The 24,047-nt window shown below is 36.7% G+C and overlaps 1 protein-coding gene across 1 annotated transcript in view; it reads left to right on the plus strand.

Moving 5' to 3' along the window:
• Nucleotides 1–18,920: 18,920 nt before the first annotated feature.
• Nucleotides 18,921–24,047, plus strand: part of SLC26A7 (solute carrier family 26 member 7) — a 66,729-nt gene continuing 61,602 nt past the window's right edge. The window contains exon 1 of the mRNA XM_040546449.1: nucleotides 18,921–19,311. Within this exon, the coding sequence (XP_040402383.1) occupies nucleotides 19,122–19,311 (190 nt within the window). The 5' untranslated portion in view covers nucleotides 18,921–19,121. The remainder of the gene's footprint in view (nucleotides 19,312–24,047) is intronic.

Consider the following 24,047-nt stretch of genomic DNA (forward strand, 5'->3'; position numbering starts at 1 on the left):
ACCAAATATTTGAGTGATTTTACACCAAGGTTAGTGATATGTATTAATTCTCATTTACTTTTTATCTCTAAAGGATAATACCCTATTTTCAAAATAGCGGGAAACAAAAGGTTAAGGTGAGATGGGGTTAGAATATGATTATTGAAATTGGGTGAAAAAGAATTCTTAATAAGGTTATCAGTAAACTCAGTAACACCCACGTTTCAATAAATCCGAGTTTATTACTCAAGTACCCCCCGACAGCTCATTTGCAAAATGTCAACATTCAGTCACACTTCTCTGAAATTCAGTACAAAACAGAGGAATAAATATGAAGCACAAATTTCATAGTTACATTCTGTTACAGTGTATGGTATGGCAGAGTCAGAGAATATTTTAATTTTGAAGAGATCTCTGAAGGTCCTCCAGATGAACATCTAGCTCAAGGCACCACTAATTTCAGATAGACCAGATTATTCTTTCTTCCACTTTCTGAGCATCTTCCTGTATGTGAAAAAAAGAAGGGGAGGAAAGGGTATTAGCACTCTCTACATCCAGGCAGAAGAGAAACACTGGTTCTATGTGTTTCTGACTGTGGTTCCCATATTTCTGTGGCCTGGCAGGTCAAAGGGACCACAATTCAGAGAAGTTCTTTAGCTGATGACTTCCTCAGTTTCTGCTGAGTTTTACAACTTCTTTGGACTCTGATTCCTGGTTCATAGTGACTGCGGGGTTTGATTGTTTTTTTCTACTTACTTTCTGTCCTAGATTCATAGATCCAGCTGACAGACTAGAACAGCTTGAGAGGTATTTCTGTCTCTTCAGCTTATTTATGATGCCGTGTTGTGTTCAGTAGGATAAAATCACCTGACGCTTATTCCTTTAGACAGGTCTTACATCCATTCCATTCTCATCCCTAGCCATCCATTTCTTATATGAGCTATCATACTTAGGTCTTTCCAGATAGATCATCTTATTGGAGAATCATTCAGTACTACAGTGATGGATCGTCATCTCTTTCTGCTGGGGCTGGGAAACAGTTGAAGTTGTACTTAAGAATTCACTGTTGACCTCCGTCATTTCCTGAGACTCCAGAGCTCCCCTGTATCACTTGCTGTTTTGAGCAATCCATGCAGAGAGGTGTTTTGTCCACATTTGTGAAATGGTGAGCAACTCATATTGTTTTTCCACTGAATTTCAGTTTGTTATTTTTCATTTGTATTTCCAAAGATCTTTTTATTATTGCATCTCCATCCAATTTGGCACCAGCTGCATATTCATTAAAGCATTTTCTATTTCTTGCACCTCATTAAATGAATGTTATGTAAGACTGGGCTGGACAGCAGTAATGTACTTTGTCACACAGCATTAGCTATCTCACTTAGCTAATGCAATTTTTCCTTAGTCTATTTCTTGGAGCTCCAGTCCCAACAAACATGGAGCATTTTTGTCAAATTTTGTTATGTGGTATTGAATACCTTTTTGCCTATTCAGACCTAAACTGCATCAACTATCACACATTAATATAACTTACACTCTTTTGAAAGCACTCTACCTCAGAGTACATAACAATTTCTCTGCATTGCCAGTTCTTAACGCTTCTGCTGCAACTGCCAGTAAGAATTCCCACTGTACAATGATTTTTAAAAAATCTGGGCTTCATCCATGAGTATCTGGATTCAGGGCATGGAGCTAATACCAACTAGTTTGTAGTAACAACACTCAATTATTACTCATAGAGTACATAATGAAAAGAGTGACTTAGAAGTAGAAGGTCCTAAATTCCATTGCTATCTCCTGCAGCCTTTCAGTCCCCAAGACACATTTTATATATATTTACTTTCTGCAGTGCTGATAATTCTAACTTTTCCCTAGATCCTCTTAAAGTTACAGAATTTTTGGAGTAAAAGATTTGTGTGTTGGGTAATGAACTTTCAACCCCATATTAAATGATGTAATGCAGTTAAAAACTACTCTTGAAAGAGACTGAAGTGGATATTCCTCATTACAAATGTGTGTGACTTAAAGGATCACATTATGGAAAAACAAATATAGCTTCATAGCCATAATTACTTAGCTGACGTTCAGCTGAGCAGCAATAAAACATAGATCATCTTAATATGTATTGTTGTTAATCTTACCGATGATTTATAGCATGCAAGCTAAAAACCTCACTGGGTTAGACAGAATGAAGTCAGTGAAAAGCAGCTAAGCTTCATAATTAAGCTAGACAAAGTGGCAAGTAGTTTTTTTTTTTTTCCTGCTTAAATATATTATTGTAATTTATTTAAGTACTAAAAGACAATGTGAAATTCCTTATTTTTAGCTATGATTGGTCCTGCTGAGAATGCGTTCAAATAAAACAGATATTTCAGGTTTCATAACAGTAAATACACAGTGTTTTATTTAATTAGCAGAACAGTATTGGAATGTGCTAAGATTTTAGGTTAGGAAATACCTCCAGCCTTGAAATTCTTCTGGTAACTTGTGGAAGCAAAGCAACAAATGAGAACTTCACTTTTTTTTTAATTTTTTTTTCATTTGTTTTGTTTTGTTTTGTTCTTTTTGTGTTGTTGGTGGTGTTTCTTTAATAAGTTTCTTATCCTGCTTGGGATAGGGCACTTTTGTTTATGCGTTTTTTTTGTTTTCTTTTCTGTTCTGAAGCAAGAATAAAGCTGATAGGAACTGGAGATCTTTGTAATAAAAGAAAAATCAAATTGTGTAATCCTCTACCTTTTTCCATTTGATGGTAATAAATTTTTTAGATCTAATGCACAAGATTTTATACTTATCAGGATATTTTCAAGTACTTTAGAGCAAAATGAGATAGTTATATTTCATCAGTCAACAATATCTTTCTTTTCAGTTTGGTCTTTGGGACTATATCTGCAGCATCATTGTGCAAGATGGACTTTTCTGTTCACTAACTGTTTTTTAAGAAATCCATGGTATAAATCAGATGAGCAATTCCATTTAAAAGAAATAAGAGTGGTAAACCAAACTTAAAATTTGGAAGAAAAGAAAATCCATCTATTTCTGTTGTTGCTGCTGCTGCTTGATATTCTGGAACAACTTGGAGCAATGTCTTAGTCCAAGACTTCCAACAGGACCCGGCTGGCTTTTCAGTCACGGACACACCGTCATTGAAGTGCACTAGCACTTCTCTTCCGTAAGCCAGAAAGCACAGGGGAAGACAAATCACTTCAAAACAAAGGCCTGATCTGATAGCCTATTTCAGTTCCGCTTAGTTTTTGCTCATGACCAAGTCGTAAAGTATGTGCTCTTACACAAACCTAATTTTTATGAGATGTTGTGAATTGTGGTTGCTCTTTCTATGCTATCAGTTGAAAACAGGTGCATCTTTGTGCTAGTTACACAGACCACTGATTGCTATGGTAGATAAGGTCACAGAGGTTAAATGATTTTTCTGTAATATGATGAATAGTACAATAGAACAGAGAATTGGGTTACATGCGGAAGAGGGTTGAGAAATTGAGATGGAATTGTAAATCTGTAGAAAGCATTTGGAAGTGCAGTACTGAAAAACAGGAAATCCTGAATGTGTACTATTCAGCACAAGCATATGTAAGTAAATAGATTTTAAGGAAGTGGCTGAAGTATTGGACTTAAAGCTCTGTTGGAGGATCCCAGGTATGTGGGTTTACAGTAGTTTTCATAGAAGGACTTAATATTTGGTTGTTTTTATATAGCTTCCTATTCAAAGGCTTTATAGTACATTTTGCTTAATGATTTATAGAATTATAAGGCATTTTCAAGACATCACGTATGAATGCATTGGGTCCCCATACAGGTGATGGAAAGAGGTTTGAAGAAGTTCAGCACCTTGGAAAACCAAATCTCCTAAGAGCTACTTGAAGGTGGACTTGTTCATATCCAACAAAATTGTTGGATTTCACAGCAGCTTCAGCAGCCTCCCAGATGGATGTTGCTTCTGCTGCTGCTGTCAGGAGCTGGTGTGATCTCTCCTTGTGTTACTCCAACCACTGCTTTCACTGCTGGACACCATCTCTCTGCAGCATCCTGTCCCTTTCCACATAGTGGAGCTGTTGGCTTTGGTGATCTTCTTGGTCCCACAGTGTGCCTGTGACTCTAAGGAGCAGCCCTTATTCTTTGTGTGCTTTCTCATTTTAAAGTTTCTGTAATAAAGTGAGGGCTGTTTGTCCAGCCCACCAGAAGGCATGTAAGCGTGTTTTATACTGCACCATGAAGATTTTTAGGGGATGCAGAAACTTCTGGGCTGTAGTTCTGAAGCACTGGGTATGCAAAAGAAGGCAGGACTGATGTGGCCTTAACTGTGCTGCCTTTTGGCTGTTTTTTTGGAGTGAACCTTCCTCCTAACTTTGCTCAGTTACTTGAAGCAATCCAAGAGATCAAGGGAATGAGCTAAAAATGAATCAATATGAGCACCGAGGGTCCAAGGCATAATTTCATTTTTAGGCCCTCAGCTATGTATCTGTGTAGATGGTTCCCATGAAGTCCAGGCTAACTAGCCTGTAGTGCTGTTGTGCAAATTCATTCCTGCTTCTTAATCTGAAAATAAGCTAAGTTCCTTCTATGGTCTCAGGCAGCTGTATATTCCAGAAATAATGTTTTCAAATATGAAGAGTTTTTGTTTGTTTGTTTGTGGTTTTAAATATATATCCTGCTTTAACTGTAAAAATCTGTCTGAGTTATAGAGTTGCCATCAGCAGCTGCATAATAAACACACTTTAAGAAATTGTAATTGCAGATCACCGTGACCTAACACTGATCATCCAGAGTCTCTGGACATGAAATGCAAGCACTGACTGCCATTACTTAGTATCTTGTTAATTTAGATATTTTAAAGAAGCAAATTCCTTAATATCTTGTAGTACTATCACCTGTTAATGTCTCAATTTTTTGAAGTAATTGAAAACGTAACAATTCAGACTATGTCAAGTCTTTTCATAGTATGACCCTATTTAACTTCATTATATCCTAATGCTCCAGCCTTTTATATAAGCAGTATTACTGTCTGCTCTTAGCTTAACGTTACATGTGACCCAGGAGATAGCAGTGGTCCCTGTCCTAAGGATCTTTAAAAGAAAACATCTGTCTTAAAGATGAAATTTTAGTTTAAATTGTGCCCTTGGAAGCCTTCATGCCTTGCAAACTTTTTAAAAAAGCTAAGAGTATTTACAGGTTGCTTGACAGAATGAGAAAGTGAAAAGTGATTTCAAAATACTAATGTTACAACTTTTCTTTAAAAATTATGTAAAATATCAATGGGTTTTATATTTAAAAAAAAAATCATTTTTTTACTGTTACTATCAGAAGAAAATGAAAAGAGTCCAAATTGTACACTGCTGTCTATAGGGACTTTGCTGTGCTCCTGCCCATCATGGTCTTTGCTGCTGCTGCACCGCAGAGTAAGGAAAGAATGTGCTCAGTAGATCAATCAGATTGCTCTCTTGGTATTGTTTACAATAATTGTTAATTAGTTTCCTAGCATAGTACCTCATTTGTGGTCAAAATAAGATGCACCAGATGGAGAGAAAATTAATTCCAAAGTAGTAATCTATCCATATACATAATTATTCCTTGTAACTGTGTAATGGTAGTGGTTTTGGCTGTTTAAGCTCTAGCAATGGATAGATCAAACAGATGACATCGCTTAAACATTATTCAGGGTTTTATTGGGTAAGCTGTAAACAATTGATATGATTGCTTTTTGTTTGGCTTCTTCTTGCAATCCGTGCCTTTTAATGTGATATTGTGATTTATGTTTTTTGTTTACAGACTTTGGGTTCAAATTTTAAATTTGCATAAAGTGTTGCCTGTTAACGTATTTTGTCATTTCCATTATAAATCCTACCTTCCATAAGTTTATAAATTGTCTTTTAAAATTGTTATACAGATGTCTTGATATGGAAGAAAATGAAGAAATGATGAAAAATATGGAATAAGAATCAGGTTTGAAATGTTTGGAGGTTTTTTTTTTGCTTTTTTTTTTTTAACCTTTTTTCTCTGTGTTGTGTTTGTTGTTGTTGTTGATTGTTTGTTTTTTTGTTTTCCTGGAACAACTTTACACTTAAAGAGTCTCTTATGCCTCATGGAAAACACTGAGAAAGCATGAATGAATTTATATTTAAAAAAGATTTATACTCTTTGTTCTTACTCCTATGGACCTTTTCATGTGGAAGCAAGATTACTCTTTCTTTTATGGTAAGAATCTGATTATTCATGTTATTTCTCCCTCCTCAGAAATTACAGTTGTTAGTTATTTCCCACTCTTTGGAAATCATTGTGATGTTACACAGACAGAGCTGATTCAGGAAACACAATCCTAAACTTAAGTACATAATAAGTCAGTAATTTCAGAGGGATTCTCAATGTGCCTGAATTTAGGGATGTGCGTTTTAAGCTTCTTCAGCTGGTCCAAAGTTGCTTGGAAATTACTTGCTAATTACTACTATTATAGATACTGTAAGGCTTAAGAATGAGTAAATAAAAGTTCTATAAACATGCAGATTCTTCTGTAATTGAAGTACTTCTATAAGATTTCTGTTTAGAATAAAGGATCATTGGAATGCAATCATTTCTGGAGACTTTTAGCTTATAGCATAATCTTTTCACTTTGAAGGATGCAAATTGCTGAGCGGAGATGAACTTTTATACTGCTGTGCAGGCTGTGAGAGGTACAGGTTGGGTTACCTCAGCAAAGCTCCAAATATTCTGACACCTTCCTGGATCTGAACATTTGAGCAAGAGAGTAGTTTAAAAGCACTCCATTTGTTGTTGACTCTGAGGCAGAATGGCTATAAGAACTGTAAACATGGCATATTAAATTTATATTTATCATGATGAAGATGTTGTTAAGAAGGCTGTGAGAGGTGCCCAAATGTATGAGAATGACAAAACCAGAGTCAGAGGGGAGATCTTAGTGGTGTTTTCCCTTTAAGGTCTTTAGAGATTATTCTCTTATATGCAGTCATATTGTGCTTCCAAATACAAGAAAATCAGAGTCAGAATACTTTCATATATGACTAGTCTAAGATGTAATATTATGCATGATTTAAAGATCAATTATTTCAATAGTTTAAAGAGAAAATATGCAGTTTCTCCTTTGGGTAGGGCATAAATCAAAATCCATTTGCGACAAGTAGAAAAACATCACTGTTTACACAAGTGCTGTCTGTGTGGGCATTTGTACAGACTTTGTCTTATGTAGGAATACACACACACATGCAGGCTTACCATTTAAAAACCTCAGGAAAAAATATATGGAAATATTTGTATAATTTGAATACAAAAAATATTTCATGTCTGCTACAGGTTTTGTTGTTAGATGTAGATATTGTAATTGATGCTGTTTATCTCATTTTTCCTTTTCAAAAACACCTTCATTTCCAGCATCAGGTTTCTCGGTGCTTCCTGTTTGACTTTATACTGACACTGGTTTAAGTAGCTGGCTCTTTAAATAACACACTTTAAAAATCAACACACATGAAAATAAGGCAATATAATGGCAGAATAATTATATATGCAAATAAAGTAAGTCGTTACTGGCAAACAGGACCCTCATTTATCAGACAGTGAGATCTAAGATGGCTGGAAAGGAGCTAAAAGAAGAGCTGAAAAACAAAGTCATGGTGTGGCTCTAATAGCTGCCCAAATCTCTGGTCTTTCAATGTCGGTTCCCTTTACTTCAGTTTAGTTCTGTACAGTTTGTGTAAATGTAGGTCATCAGGACTTGCCACCGCTTTCCCTTTTCATCAATTTCTCTGTAAAATTTCCTCCTTCTCTTTACTGATGTCCAGAGGGCATCTGCAAAGTAATAGAAGAGCATATATTTTGGCCCATGAAGACTGAAATTTTAGTTGAAAATGACAAACTGATGCCACTGCACATGGGTGAAATTAGCCTCCTTTCTCACTCAAAATATTTGAGTAAGCACACCAAATTTCTTTGAAGTATGGAAAGTCACTCTCTGAATCTGAGTTTCTCTCTCATGACAGATATCAAGTTTTCTACAGAAATTGTCCCAAAATATGTTTTAAAACAAGATTATTTTTTAGATAACTGTATCTTGGAGAAAGCTTCCTCTTTCCAGTGAAATCCTATTGCAATTCCAGCTTTGCCAAAAATGGCTCAAAGTTGAAGCAAAAATCTGTGCTATATGTGCCTTGTTTGAGGCACTTTCTGCCTAATTTCTAACCTACAAAATTGTGAATTTCTGAAGGGCAAGGAAAGACTCATTTGAGGGAAGTAATTCCAATCTGGGAAAGTGCACAACTGACCTATGTGAAAAAAACCATTGAATAATCAGGAAAAATCCTGTCCCATCAGCAAATTTGAGCACATGGGACAGGTTTTAACCAGGTGGAAGGGAAATGTCTGTACAGAATGTGAGAATCAGAAAGTGGAAATCTTACATAAAAGGAAAATGAATTGCAAACCAGTGGAGAGAAAGCAAAACATAAGCTAAACAATATCAAAACTTCAAAAGTAACAACATAACTATGAGGGGAAAAGACCAAAGAAGGTGGTGTGTGTTGTTTAAGAGAATAAGAAACTAAACAAAAGCAACTGCTAAGCACCTGAATCAGCAGACTATCCAGCCATATGCTCAAGTGCATTTTTTATTTAACAAAACACTCTACAGTCAATTGAGTAATCACTGGGGTCTGCAGAAACCTTTCCGTAGCTGCTCTGAGAATTAGTTTAATCCCTTGGACAATTTTATTTATTTATTTATTTATTTATTAAATTCAGTGAGACATAGGTTTTGTAGGATTACAGAAAATGAAGATGAAAAGATGATTATAAGATTTTTTAAGAGTTTAACCTGAAATTTTAATACATATACACTGAAAAACACAGTCTTCCTGATTACTTTAAAAACTGTATTTGGAAAATCTGCATATAATCAATTGATATTTTTCTGTTTTGGCAATACATCTTGAAATACATATTATGAGGAGATACTGAGGACACTTGGGCTGTTTAGTCTGAAGAAGAGAAGACTGAGAGGTGGCCTCATTGCTCTCTGCAACTTCCTGAGGAGGCGAACTGGAGAGGGGGGTTCCGGTTTCTGCTCGCTGGTAACTGATGGTAGAAACAGAGTGAACAACACAGAGCTGTGCCAGGGCAGGTTCAGACTGGACATTAGGAAAAATTTCTTTGCTGTGAGAGTGGTCAAACACTGGAACAGGAACAGGCTTCCTAGTGAGATGGTTACCCCACCTGCCAGTTTTCAATAGGCATTTGGATAATGCCCTTATTAATTTGTTTAACTTTTTTAGTCCCAAAGAGGTCAGACAATTAGACTATATATGATTTTTGAAGGTCCTTTCCAACTATCCCATCCCATCCCATCCCATCCCATCCCATCCCATCCCAATCCCATCCCATCCCACTCTTTAAATGTATTTAGAGAGCAGGGTCTTGAAATGGTCTCAGCTGTCTGTGTTCCCTCACCATGACAAAGGACAGATGACAACATCATAAGAGTTGGGGGTGTCAGGGGCATTGATTGGTTGGAAAACCAACTGAAGTTCTGCAACCCTTTATAAGTATCTGTGGGGGGTTTCTCTTGACCCAAGAAGCACATTTCAAACATCTTAAAATCATGATTTAATTAAAATATGTGCAATTCAGTCAGATGATTATGAATTACCTTTAGTTTGTATTGGACCATGACTGAAGGTCTTATCCTTTCTCCCTGTCCCAACCAGGTTTCAACGCTATACACCACAGCAATGCCAAGATGTAGTTGTAGTGATTTAAACAATAATTTACTGTTTTCATTGTAGAATAATTCAGTCATTTCCAGGAAAGAAAGATATCTAGTTTTAAATTGTCTAATGTGAGCAACAGTGGCTATTTAAGAAAGCAGCCTTTTCTTCATAAATGCAGTCTTTGTCATTCACATAATAGGAGAACAGAAGTATATACTAAAAACATGGAGCAGAGGTACAAAGATAGAATGCATTACTCAAGATGATCTAGAACAGATTTTTCTGCTGCAAATATAGGCTAGTAAAAATTGGAGCAAAAATCTCCAAATGATAGAGTCTAGGCCATGGAAGTCTTGCCATATGTAGACTTGCTTTCTCTTATATTCAGTTGTATAAAAGATGTGCAGTTGCATAAAATGGTCAAGTAGCTGCATTTGGTTGGGTTCTCATCTCAATTATTCTGTATTTTAATGCAAATTAAAACTGGATAGTGCATTTGAGTGCATTTGGAATTGGGGAATATGCATCTGTGGAGTGGAAACTTTAAGTGAATTATATGGAGTTGTGGTAGTCTTTGGGTAAGTCATGGCTAATTAAGGAGCTGGCATGCTGAGTCACCCTGTGCTGGGTGACTGCACCCAGACTGGGCTGGTTTTGTTCCTACACTTGGGAAGAAAGTGCTGGAGAGGTAGCAGCATCGTTCCTGGTTTCTGAGCAGTTGGCAAGTACACTGGAGGACTTAGTTTGACTCATTTCTAAACAATTAGCATTTGCAAATTTTTTTTTTTATAAGCTATGGAGACTATGGAGTAATTTAAAATACTTCATATCAAGCCTAATTATTGTGTGTCTAGATCACTCAGTCCCAGGCAAGGCTGAGACTTCTTATTGAAGCAAAAAGACACTTCAGCAAAACAGTTTGTTGAGTTTTCTGAAGTTACTATCCTTTTTGGTAGCAAAGTTTTTATAAAAATAATGTTCTTATGAATATATATATCTGCCTGGTTTACATTTGGTGTCTGTAAAAGCTGATGTTACAATTCAGAGTATTATTAACACAAGTTTTGTCTTCTCTCTACCTTCTTAGCCACTAGGATAGCATTGTGTACAATACATTGGATTTTCATTTATACGTGTTGATATTTTTTAAAGTGAATTTAACAAACAAGTTTTGGAAGGGAAAGCATTCAAGTCTTCTGGGGCTCATGCTTGAAAAGTAACTTTTTTTTTTTTTTATTTAGCATGGACTGTACATTCTTTTTGTGAAACATTTTGCAAAGTATGCAGATTACAAGATATTAGTCTCTGAAGTACATTTTAAGATATTTGAAATTACAATGAGGAAACCAAGGATTATATGTATTTGTTAATATTTTTAGACCACTTTTTCAAGAATTGTTTTAGCTGTTTCTCAGCTTCAGGGAATTCGTTTGGTTGCCACTTTGGAATTTCTCAGGCTTACTGTCTCTGAGGGCAGTAAAATGCTAGCTATTTAATTGCTAAATTTAATTATTACCCTTTATAGGCTTTCCTTTTTGAATGGCCATATTTTCTGTCATAAGCTGTAAATATATTACCGTAGTAATTCATATTATGGCAGCCTACAGATCTGGTTTAATATGGTGCTTGATAATTGAACTGTTTCTTCAGTTAAGTGATTAGTATCCTTTTCACTGGTTGAAATCAACCCAACGAATAAAATCTATGAACACTCTAAAGCTGCAGGTTTTTGTAACTAACACTTGCACTGAATCATGCATCTCTGTAAAACATGTAGCAGCATGGTATGCAGTAAGAGTGGGTAGAAATTAGGTATTTAGAGGCTTTCACGCAGAGAAAAATGAGTGAGATATTACCATGGGATGCAAAATAAGGGATTTCATCTGTTGAAGTATCTGGAGGCAAGCTATTGATTATTCATATGGCGGTGTCTTAGGTCTGTAACAGTGTCAGAACAAAAACTTACATTAGAAAGAAGGCTACAAAAAGTGGGATAATATTTGATTTAGTAGTCTATCCCCCTGCCATAGATGATGTAACGCTAGAGACAGTGTGAAAAACTTTCTACATTGCTCACACTGTTGAATGTAGTGTATGTTTGGAGGAAGAAATGGCAACTCATGGGATGCAACAGCAAAGTGATTCCTTCACAATGGTGCACATTTTTGAAGCAAAAGGACAACAACATCACATTTCAACATTCTTTATCTTTTCCTTGAAATTCATTTGATTGATTTGTTATATGGCTCTGAAAATCCTTTTTCATGATCCTGATGGTGCTTAAGGTTTTCCTGTTTTTATCATGTTCACAGGCTCACAGTAGCTGTGGCACTGTGGGTAGCTCTTTTGAGTCACACATTGCTACTATTCCAGGGACTGAAGTGAAGTTAGTTCCATTTTCCTTCAATAAATATTTTATGTTTGAAACTTGAAATCAATTTATGTTGTCTATTTATATAAAAAACAATTACCATTTTGAATAGCTTCTTGTATGATCATTTTTGTAATAAGACTATTTTGTTTTTATTCTTCTTGAAAGTGGAGTAATGTAAAACTGAAGCAAGGGGCTCTCCTTTCTGAAGAAGAAATACCAGAAGGTGACAGAGAAAATAGAACCAGGCTGTTGTCAGAGTTGTATAACAGATAAGTGGCAATGGTCACAAGTGGCAGCAAAGGAAATTCTGTTTGAAAAGAGACACACAGGGAAAAACAAAATGCAGTGGGTAGTTAAGCACAGGAATAGTTTGTCCCCCAGCCTTGGAGGTTTTCAAAATGCTCCTGAACAAGGTCCTGAGCAACTTGAGCTGACTTTGCTGTTATCCCTTCTTTGAGGAACTGTTTGGATTAGATGGCCTTCTGAGGTCCCTCCCAACCTAAATTGTTCTCTGATTCTGAGGATATTTGGAGATAAAATTCCTGAGGAATGCTTGTTTCACAATAGTTGTTCCCAAATGCTTTTCTGGTAAGACAAACTGTAGTTAGTGAGCACCTAAATGAAACATTTATTCAGGTAAAAAGTAACTCAATGTATGGGTCCTTTGTAGGCTTGGGAACAGCGTGGTGTATTTTTTGAATGTACCTACATTTTAGATGGGGATTTTGTCTTCCCAGCAGCATCAGTGCCTCAGTGTCCCACAGCTGCGGGTGGGCCGGGTCCTGGGGCAGTGTTTCACGTGTTAGGTCTCAGACACAAAGATGGCTATTTCTTCAAGAGATTTAAATGCTCGGCACCCACTAATCTTCAGTGGAATAAGATTTGGAGTGAGCAGAGAAGCTCATTCTTGCGAGGATGAGGTTGGATAGGTCACTTGTACTTAGGCCCATCAGTGTCCAAAACTGAAGGCTGCTTTGTGCACCTGGAAATCAGAAAATCTGGTTTATTCGCTCTGTCCCAACATTCAGGTAAGCAAAATAATAACAAAAAGCTGATGTTTATGACTTAAGTATTTTATCAACTTGCATTTTTGGTGTTTAGTCCTTAAATAGCATCTGTTTTGGACAGATGAGACTGTGTCAAGGTTACAACAAAATATTTCTGTGTTTAATGTCATTGTATTGATGTGTCAATATATTTATGTATTTTGGCTATGAGTTGTCAAATGTAGTTCATAAGCCTCAATTTCCAGCCCATTTTGTGACCTTTATCCCTAATTTAAAAAGAACAAAATAACCTTTTTTTCTTACTTTGAAGGAAAGTTCACCTTCAAACAGCTGCTAGAAGCAATTTTAAGAGAGAATGAAAAAAATGAGATTTTCTTTACAGAAGACTTCCCTAAGAGCTGGACACTGTTAGGTTTCTTATACTCCTTTTAAGTGTGCTAAAATAATCCAATATCATTTCACCATCATTTTTTTTTCTTCATTAGCTACTGTGTAGCAGACAATGGTAACACAACAGGAGTGGAATTTAAGAGAATGGGTGCAGTATTAGATTTTCTTCCTGTTTGTGCTTACATTTTTCAATTATTAATTAGCTGAGGGCAGACTGTACCTGAGCACCGGGAGCACTTATGGTTTAGTACTTGCTAATCTAGCAATCCACCTTCAGTCTTCAGTTTCAGACCAGCAAATACATTTGAAATGTACTGAATAATGTACTGTATGTACTTTTATTGCTGCTACAGAACTTTGATTTTTACCAGACAGTGTTATTAAGCTGTATACTTAATGTTATCCAGTTCGAAAACTGTCATGTAATGTGGCAGTCCGGTTTGGATAGTGCTCTCAGACCCTGCGACAACTGAAGAAAAATCCCAAGCAAAGCCACTGGGTGACAGTGTTGCTTCACACAGCTGTGGATAGCACAGCCTAATTGAAGAGTTCTGAAAACCCTATTTGCAGACGAGATGCTAAAGCCGAACCCCAGCTTTTTGGGTCAGGATCTGACTTCTGTGCTGCCTGGAGGTTCACCTTTATCTTGGCATAATTCTGGTCACTCCTTGGCACAAGAGGTGTTAGTGTCAAGCCACAGCAGCTCCTAAATATCTTATATGGTGAAGAGAGGGAGTTTTTGGCTTAATCTGTTTTGTGAAGGGCTAGGATCTTATTTTTTCACTCTCTATACACATTTAAGTATTTGGTGTTTGAAATGAGAATTCTTAAGCTTAAGTATAACTGAAAATAAAAGTATTACATCCAGATTTGGAAGATGTATTGGGAATCTTTGGACTTCATGAAGTATATTTGGTTTCAATGCTAAAATTGTAGGGCATGAAGTTCCTTAAATTTCAGTAGTAAATAATTAGCATACTTAGGCATACTACAGCCTCTGTGGCCCAGTTTAATATTTTATGTAATATATGTAATTGATAACTCTTTTTTTTTTTTTTTTTTTTTTTTTAATTCTCAAAATTCAGGATTCAGGAATACATTTTTGAAGGCATGGATTTTTGTTTTGTTCAATTTTTCAGCACCCTCTTATCATTCCAGTAGCTTGTATATATAATAGTGGTAGTTCAACTTGTTTGAACTCCTACATACCACCCTTCATTTTAAATATGACTTCCGTTCATAAAATCACAGAATCATAGAATATCCTGAGTTGGAAGGGACCCATAGGGATCATTCTCAATCTAGCTGTGTTTTGTCAAACATACTTGGAATTTTTTATATGATTTCTCTTGGAATTTTAACCAGCTTTCCTAAAGAAATAATGATTGTGTGGCTAACGTTTTTGTCCATCTTTTATTCTTGTCTTTCATGTGATATCCTCTGAATCCTTTAGCCATTTTTATATGAATTTGGCAGAAAGAAAGTAGTACCAAAACTAAGGTCAGATATCAGGATAGAGGACAAGGATGAGTGGAAATTTGTTTCACCACTTAAAAAAAGGTGAGGAGACCTCAATAGTTATATATTTTTGATCACAGCATGTACCTTCCCTTGCTCATTGAGGATGGGTGAGAGACCATGGGGCAGTGATTTGGATGAACAGAATGTTCTTAGGGAACATATGATGTAAATCAGCAGGAACACAGGTTCGGTTAGCCCAAAGTCCAACTGCTTTCATATTGGCTGCTTGCAGATATTTAGTAAGTGATCTGTCTTCTTGAAAAACCTTGCAAAAAGCAACTCACATTATAGCCATCCTGACATCAATGACAGTCTAAGGTACAAATAATTTCATTTAACTTCTGTGAGGATATGTAAACATATTTATAGATCTAGAACTTTCCAGTTAGTTTATGTGATACAATTTTTGTGCAAAAGTCCAATGATTTCCTACAAAACTGCCTCCATATGAAGTGGGGATTAGGACTTCTGTCTTAAAGTTTACCAGATTTTTTCTTTTTCAGGCTTAGGTGGAAATAAGGTGTAAACATTTTATTTTTTTTCACCCTTTGAGGCCAGAAAATCAAACCTTCTAACTCCATGTATCCACCATGTATGTAAATTAACAGAAATTAACCCATTTATCAGTGAACCTATTTTAAAACAATGTGAAAAGCCCTCCAGATTTGATATATAGTACAAAAATTCTTTGCTTTTGCATAGTGTTTATATACTGAATTTTGACTTATGTAGCTGTCTTTTTAGCATTGTACATATGTCCACTATTAGAATCATAGTACTGTGTATTTTCCAGAAAAACAAGTACTTAGTCACTTGAAAATAGGTATTACTTATGTAAGACCATCAAAAAAGCTAACTGTAAACTAACTTTACAAATATGTGTGTGAACACACTGACTTAAATGCATAAAACCAAAGGTTTCTCATGGTTAGCATTTAGCATTTCAGAAAACTGAGTTTTATGCACCTGTTTCAGGAAAGGAGAGGCTTTTGGAGCCTTGGTAGCTCATAGACATTGTAATACAGTTTGTAGTATGACAAGTCTCTGTAGTTTGGGGATTTGTAGATTATAGATTTATAGGTTAATGGGAGCCACCTGGTGTGAAAATATTTAAACATTGTGTGTCTGGTATGGTATGTCTTTCAATTAGGATACTGATTTGTTTTACAAAAGAACAAAATAATTTTCTGATGTTTCCTTTCGGTTGCACTACCGTGTAGTGAAAGGTTTGCTCTTCTATGTATATGTACGTCTACTTTCCCTTAAAAAAAAAAATGATTTCTTTGTCTGGGGTGTTGTAAATGATATATGCTTTGTGTCACTGCTGTGAGCACTTATTAATTTCCAAGTTACAATGAGGAACAATGTTTTTCATGACTGCTGATGATGTTGATCAACTCCAGATCTAATGATAATTCAATCTGTCCTTTTTCTCATCAAAGCAATTGTTGGGAGTAAAATCAAATTTCCACACAAATACCTCATCATCATGGACATCCTAACGACTCTGCATGTTCAGTTCTGTCTGAGTCTAACTAGCAGTGCTTATTTTCAAGTCTTAGCTGTAAGATGCTTGCACTCATGCGTGCTCACACCCATAGAGAAAAACCATCCACTGTTATTGGTGATGGACAGAAGTCTGTTGATACAGCTAATCCTAGGAGTTCAGATACTAATCTGGGCTTGATGAAACTTTCCAAATTTACTGACACTACAAATACTAGCTGGGAAAATCTCAATACAGACTTCTCAAACAGCTTCAGCATTTGGATGTGAGAAGCCTGAAGAATAGCAATTAGATTTCTTGTGTGTTTAGTGATGAGTCTTGGTTCCATAATACTTTTCTGACAGCTTCAGAATATTCTTCATAGCTGCTAGTGAACCATGTATTTTATTAAATTAGGATTAGCCTGTTTACATCAGTACCCATATTTTTTGTACATACATATCTATGTGTAGAGTGTATTTAGATGTATTTTGTTCAGTAAATGCTGTTACAGTTAGAGGTACTGAACGTTTAATTAAAAATAAGCAGCTCATGACAGGTAACTCACTGTAGCTAGATGGATTCCTGTCCACTGCGGAACATTTGAAATAAACAAAAGGCTGTGTTTTGAAAAACTTGGCAGTTATAAAAACCTCGATTTTGAACTCCATGAACTGCACTTTAAGCTATGGCAAGGCCCGTGCCCCACCCCCCCCCAAAAAAAAAAAAAAAAGAAAGTTAATATCTTGGAGGTTTGTTACAGTGAACAGAAGTAAAACAAACCTGTCTTGGGCATTTCTTCTGCTCTTTAAAAAGATGTACATGTTTAAAGGATGGGCAGGGCAAAAAAGTAAGTGCCTGGTGTAGTCCTACTATGGGAACTTTAGAGAAGATATTTTTTGTGTCATTTCTTCCCTCCTTCCCTTCCCTTCCCTTCCCTTCCCTTCCCTTCCCTTCCTTCCTTCGCCTTCCCTTCCCTTCCCTTCCCTCCCTTCCCTTCCCTTCCCTTCCCTTCCCTTCCCTTCCCTTCCCTTCCCTTCTCTTCCTTTTTTTTTCCATTTTCTCTTTCCACTTTTGAGTGATACAACAGTGGACATCACCGAATGACACAGTCTGTGGTGCATTTGCCCTTGTGTTTTTCTCCTTTTTTTTTTTTTTGTATACAAATTGTGCTTATTTATTTATTTATTTATTTATTTATGATGTGATTTCTTTCAGAATGTATCAATTTTAAGGTGTACACCCAGGAGCCACAATGTTTTTGTCAGTAATATTTTGATCATTAGATGTGCTGGCAATGTGATTAGAAGAAAATTCATATCACAAAAAATTAGCTAACCAAATGAAACTTTTACATGTTAGAAGAAAAAAACTTTAAATGTGGTATGGACTGATATGATATAGGAGATGTAATAAAATTCTGAACAAGAAAAATCAAAATGGAACGCAGGAACAAGGATGTAATATACATTGTAAAAAACATTTATAACTATGAAAAGCATTAAAACCATAATATTTAGGAGACTACCAAGGTCATATTTAGCACTGATTAACTCTGAAAGTTAGAAACCTAATCAGATATTGCAAAACTGGAGCTTTGCTTCAGAACCACCAAACCCAGGAGTTAAAAAATGAGTCAAGTTCAGACTACAGGAAGTTGAATTAATAGATTAAAAATGAAATTTAATTATTTTTATTTGCCATTTTAATTATTCTAACCTTTTCAGGAGCTATGAAATAGCTTTTATTTGAGAATGAGAACCGAGATCTCCTTTAAAATAGATGGCTCAGCGCTGCTGGTGATTTGAGCAGAATATCAAAACCACGCTACCGTGCTGAATGGATGGTGCTTTAGCTTTCTTCATCTTAAGCTAAACATAAAACGTAAATTAATGTATAGGAGTAAACCTGAAATATTTAAATATATTTTTTATTTTTGTTGCCTGTTGCAGAACAATGATAAGGAGGGCACTTTTGTGAAGATGATGGATCTTCTATTTTAACCTAATTATTTTTCTGTCATCCAGAGACCTGAAAGCCTTACTGCCACCGTGTCCTTGCTCCATATGGGACAAGGCGTGTAAACTTGACATTTACAGCTCCCCGTGCTCTTATCACTCTGGATCTGCACGCTGCCTACCACGGGACGAGGGGTACAAGAGCAGCAGCTACCGCAGGACCTGCACCCCGAGGGCAGGGCGGCCACTGCGGCCGCGGGGGAGCCCCGGGGGACCCCCGGGAAGGAGCCGGGCGGGGGAGCCGGTGCCGGTGGGGGTCCCGCCGTGCTAAAGCTGGAGCGAGGCCAAAGGCACAGGGGCTATAAAGCTGCCCGGGATATAAAGCGGGAGGCGACGGGCAGGGATCCCAAACTAAGGGGAGGCGAGCCCAAATGGAGTCGGGATCTCTGCGTTTCACTTTTAGATGATTAAAAGCGCTTAATAAGTACTTTTATCCAGTGTGGGTTAGAGAACGGCTGCAGAAACCTTACGTGCCTCTGTTCCTTTCTATTTTACTTCCCCCCCCCCCCCCCCCCCTTGTAGCCTTGGAACTGCAAACCCTCGGAAGCCACCTGGAGAGCGCCCCGGCGCGGGGTGGTGCCAAGCCGTGCGTCCCGCTGGAGGGAGCCTCGGCCGGGGCTGGCAATGCCGGGGGGCAAAAGGACACGGAGTGAGGGCTGGAGGAAAGTTCGGGCTCTTCGCCTGGAGGACATCAGGCACTGGTGGATGAGGCGGCTGCCCGTTTTGGAGTGGGTGCCCGCCTACGACTGGAAGGAGAATTTGGTTCCCGACGCGGTTTCTGGGATGATGCTAGCCATTCAACAGGTGACACAAGGTACAGTTAGCACAGCTGAGGGTCATATTTGGAGCTGGGGTCCTGCTGAACTTCTCTGGTCTTCTTTTATCCCCCGCCTTGTTTACTATTATCCTAAAACTTTCTTTAAGACAAATACATGCTGACCTTTTCAATGTTGATTTAATCTCAATAAAAATATGAGTTTACAGTATTAACTCTTATGTGTATATAATAGAAGTACAAAATGTGGATGGAAATACCTCGTGTTATTTTAACTGATTGCTCTGAACTGAAACTTTACTATCCCATCCCTCTGACAGGTTTTCAGACTTAATATTGGAGGTAGGAGAACAGTAAATCTGTTCATACAGCTATATGGTTGTATCTGATGTTTTAATCAGTTAAATGACCATATTTTCCTATTTTACATGAAAAAAAACCAAAATATATCTATATGATAATTGCACTGTAATGTGTCTATTTTATAACTGAATTTTAAGAAATGCCGTTCTGGAGTAAGCATTGGCGTGCTACTATTACCTGTGTAAACCCAGTATGCAGCAGTAAAAGTTAACAATACTCTGTAGTTAAGAGGTGCTTCTGCCAGAAACATTACCCATGGGGAGGGTCTGTGTGCATACGCAGCTTGCATATTTCAGTTCTATGTTGATTTAAGGCTGTATTACAGTACCTAGCACACCTCTTGTCAAGCAGCGATACAAAGTAGGGGTGGAGCTAGACTCCATTTGGCAATTTAAAAATAAAGAAAAATCAATAAAAAAGAAAAAAAAAACTCTCAGAAAGAAAACCCTGAGGAATGACCTGCAGAAACCAAAAGTCCCAATAATGCAAGTTTGCAAAGTGATTGCTACTGGGAAATAAAAGCTTTCATCCATTTTTGATATATCTTGATAGTGTCACCTTCTTTATGTAATATTTTATACATGTCTGAGGCAAATCCCAGCTGCTTGTCTGCTTCAGATGGATTTCAGCTCCTTGCCTTATATAAACTATATATGCTATTTCTTAACAATTTCCCATATTAGCTATGCTTAACTATCATCCACGTTGTTAAATTATAAGCACTACTTTAATTGAATTACACTGGAGCTGGAAACAACCAGTTTGTATAAGTATTTGTGCTTTTAAGGTAATTAGGAACATCTGCATTGGCATGATTGAACTTTAAGAACCTTAATACTGTAATACTGTAAAGTATCTAATTTCACTGGTATGTACATATGCAACAATTGTAATTAAAATGCTGTTATAACAGCATGGTGAAATACATGAAAAATATTAAGTTACCAGCAGTTCTACATTGCTCATGGTTTTAGACAGAAATTTATTGTTTGAGTCTTGTACCAAGAAGTTAATTAATATGAGAGATTAATTTAAGATGATCCAGTAAAGATAGAAAATGGAAAAATCAAACACTGGTATGAAAAAGTTAGAAACGACTGATAATTGTCATGCAGAGCACAGTGTCACTGGGTGTCACAGCAACATATTTTAAATAAATTCAAGTATAAGGAAATATACTTCAGTTATGGAAAAATCTGAAGTAGTATGCATACACAACAGCTTTCTGAGTGATAAGAGCTGCATGCTCCAGGGCAGAGAGCAGTCCAGTAGCTTGAGAATAAAGAAAGACCTTCCCTCAGAGCTGTTTTTCACAATTTCCTACTGTGGGATATCTTACTCATCTGGTATTGGCCATATTCAGAATATTCAAGACGGCAGGTGCTCTGATCTGGTGTAAAGTGTCTGCATTTCAACTTCTAACCAAAAAATTAGGAGAGAGCTGTCTCTTCTTTGTAAAGGAAGGGAAAGAAGGAAGTCACTGCCATTAGTGTGTCATGGCATCATACTAAATACAGCAAAGGTTACATTTATAATTGTTCCTTGTAGACTTTTTAGAAATTGCGTCTGCATAATTCTTATGCAAGAGCAGTTTTTGGAGTCTACCTTGCATAAGGGAGAAAAAGAAAAGACTAAATTAATGATATTACTAGTGATCAATGTATGCAGATAACGTTTGCTCCCCAAAGTTTTTTACAGGGGTATTGAATAGTTTAGAATAGCTGTTTTTATGCTATCTTTTGGTTTGGACAGAATTTTAAAGAGCTACTTCCACTTATCTTGTGATTTTCAGTGTAGAAGTGATTGCTATCTAAATGTGACTTATGCCTTTAAACTCTGTAAGGTACCTTCAAGTCAGGTACTCAAAAATTAAATCACGAGTTCATATATCACTTAATTAGGATTAAAATGAATTCCATCATGACATAAATAAGTAGAACGTATGTCCTGTGGGGCAGAGTCTAGGAACGGTGCACAAGAAAGGCCTGATACCTGAATATTTAATTGTCTTTACTTCTGTGTGCAGTGTGGAAGAAATAGACCTTTAGAAGGCTTCCAAGGTGTTATGTTTACTCTCTCATGTTATCCAACTAAAATATAATCATTATCAAAGAATCCATAATGTAATAATCTCTGTAGAAAGTGAACCTTCTGAAACTGCCCTTCAAATTCTGTTGAAGCTTGTTCAAAACACGCTTAATTTGTGTTTGACCATGCGTAGGGAATTCATTGATCATCCAGTGTAAGTAGTGGATCCAGTACTGAGGTAGGGGAGACTGGACAGGGTAGGGTAGGGAGATGGGAAAGAAAGTCATGGGATTATCGTGATGTGCTATTTGGCATTTGCGAAGAAGGAGGGCTCAACACCAAGTCTGTGCTGAAACCAAGCAGTACGTCTCCACATGCTCCTATAGTTGTTTTATTGTCTACTACAAATGCAAGTTAATCTTAATTCACGAGTCTCAGAATTCACTGGTGAATTCTTCTGTCCTGTTTACCTATTGAAACAATACCTGTACAGTCTCTATGTCCTCTAGTTTTAGTGTTTTAGCTAATTCAACAGAAGATGATGAAAGATGTGTCCAATCTGATTATGTTTCTACAAATTGTATGAAAATAACCATTGAAAACAGATCCTACATGTTCTAAAAATTGATAATAGAAACTCATATCTTGTTAGACATCAGTTAAAGTGTAGTGGAAAAAAAAAAAGCCTTTTAATGCCCTAATTGCTGGAAAGATTCAGTTGGAGCTTGCACTGTTGGACTGCAAAGGCAGTCAACCTTTAATCTAAACTGACAAAAGAAACCAAGATTCATTAGTTCAAGCCCACAAAACTATAATTATTTAATAATGTCGTTCTCAATATCTCATTTTTCAAACATAGAATCATTACTCTTACTCTGATACCTAAGGCTGAAAAATAATCGTAGAATCTTAAATGAACTTGGTTATCCAGTACTGAAGTTTGCAGCACACTTTCAGAGATAGCTAAGAAATCTGAGTTTTCATGTTTTCGTAATTACTACCTGATTTGTCTGTTTCTCAAAAATCTGTTTTTGATAGACTAGAGAAACAAGTCTCTAAATTAGCAATTGAATCCTTTATTTGCTTCTCAGACTAGTACTTCATTCCCTCTTAAAACTCATTAATACCCCATCAGCAGGAAGATGATTTTAAAATATGAAGACTTTTCTTTCTGTTTTGTTCTTTGTTCCTTACCCATACACGCAAATTCAATTACTGTCTCCGTGTAGATGATTTGCAAGTCCCTAATAAGATTTTTCTCTCCAAATTAAACTTGTGTAAATAAAATAAACATTCTGCAGTGTAGGTATCTAGTTGTCAAGGAGCTGCTCTTGCATTCCTTACAGTCAATGGAAATCTAGTTGGTAAGAGTGAATTTATGGTGCTTGACGCTGTGGGAGGTAGTGAGTTATTATCTTTACATCACTTTAGTTTGCTCGTTTTTCTCTTTCCTTCACTTACTAAACTGTCTTTGTCTTGACCCACAAGTTTTCTCACTTTTGCTTTTCTGATTCTCTCCCCTATCCTTTGGGGGGACCAAGCAAATGGCTTGGGAGTGCTTAGCTGTTGGCCAGAGTCAACCCACTACAGGTGTGATTCATCTAACTCCAGGCATCTACATTGTCAAGGCTGATTGTACTGGTAAGATTTCCATTGAAAGTAATAGGGGACTGGCTCAGGTGTAGCCACTGATGATGTAGACATGAAAATTTAGGTGAGGTATTTCCCAGCCATTATAACTGTGGTATTGTGGGTAATAAACTGTTCATGTTTAAAATAGTTAAAAGCAGATCGTACTCTTTAGTGTATCGCATCCATTAACCTGTCACAGTAATACCAAATTTTTGCTTGTGGCTTTGCCATGTGACCTGGACTTCATCTACATGTGCAAGAAGTATACTTTGATAAAATTTTGTCTGAATTTTTCTGAGTTTTCTTGCATGATAACATTAAGATGCATTATGATGTAGTCTTTCCGTGCAGCTAAATCTCATAAACCTGTCAAACTGATTTTCTGTAGCCTCTTGAACATGTGCTATAACCTATTCATATCTGTTCAGAATGCAGCTGCTTAGCTCATTTTCAGTCTGAGGTAACATTTTATTGCACTAAGCAAGTTATTCATCTTTACTTTCAAGGCCTTACATAGGTGATCTTTCCTGGCATTATTTATTCATTACCAATCTGTTGATACATCTCTGATTAATCCATTTTGCTAGCCTTCTTCATCCAATGTAATCTTTTCAAACAAATACCTTTGTGCCTTCTCTTGGGGTATAAAGTATACAATGTGTACTGCTTGATATATTGCATGCCCATCTCAGTTTTTGCTTCTCTTTTTGATTCTGTTTAGAATCTCTTTCTTTTTTTTTTTTCTTTTTTTC

The sequence above is a fragment of the Cygnus olor genome, chromosome 2, assembly GCF_009769625.2.
Source record: "Cygnus olor isolate bCygOlo1 chromosome 2, bCygOlo1.pri.v2, whole genome shotgun sequence".
NCBI classification, from domain to species: domain Eukaryota; kingdom Metazoa; phylum Chordata; class Aves; order Anseriformes; family Anatidae; genus Cygnus; species Cygnus olor.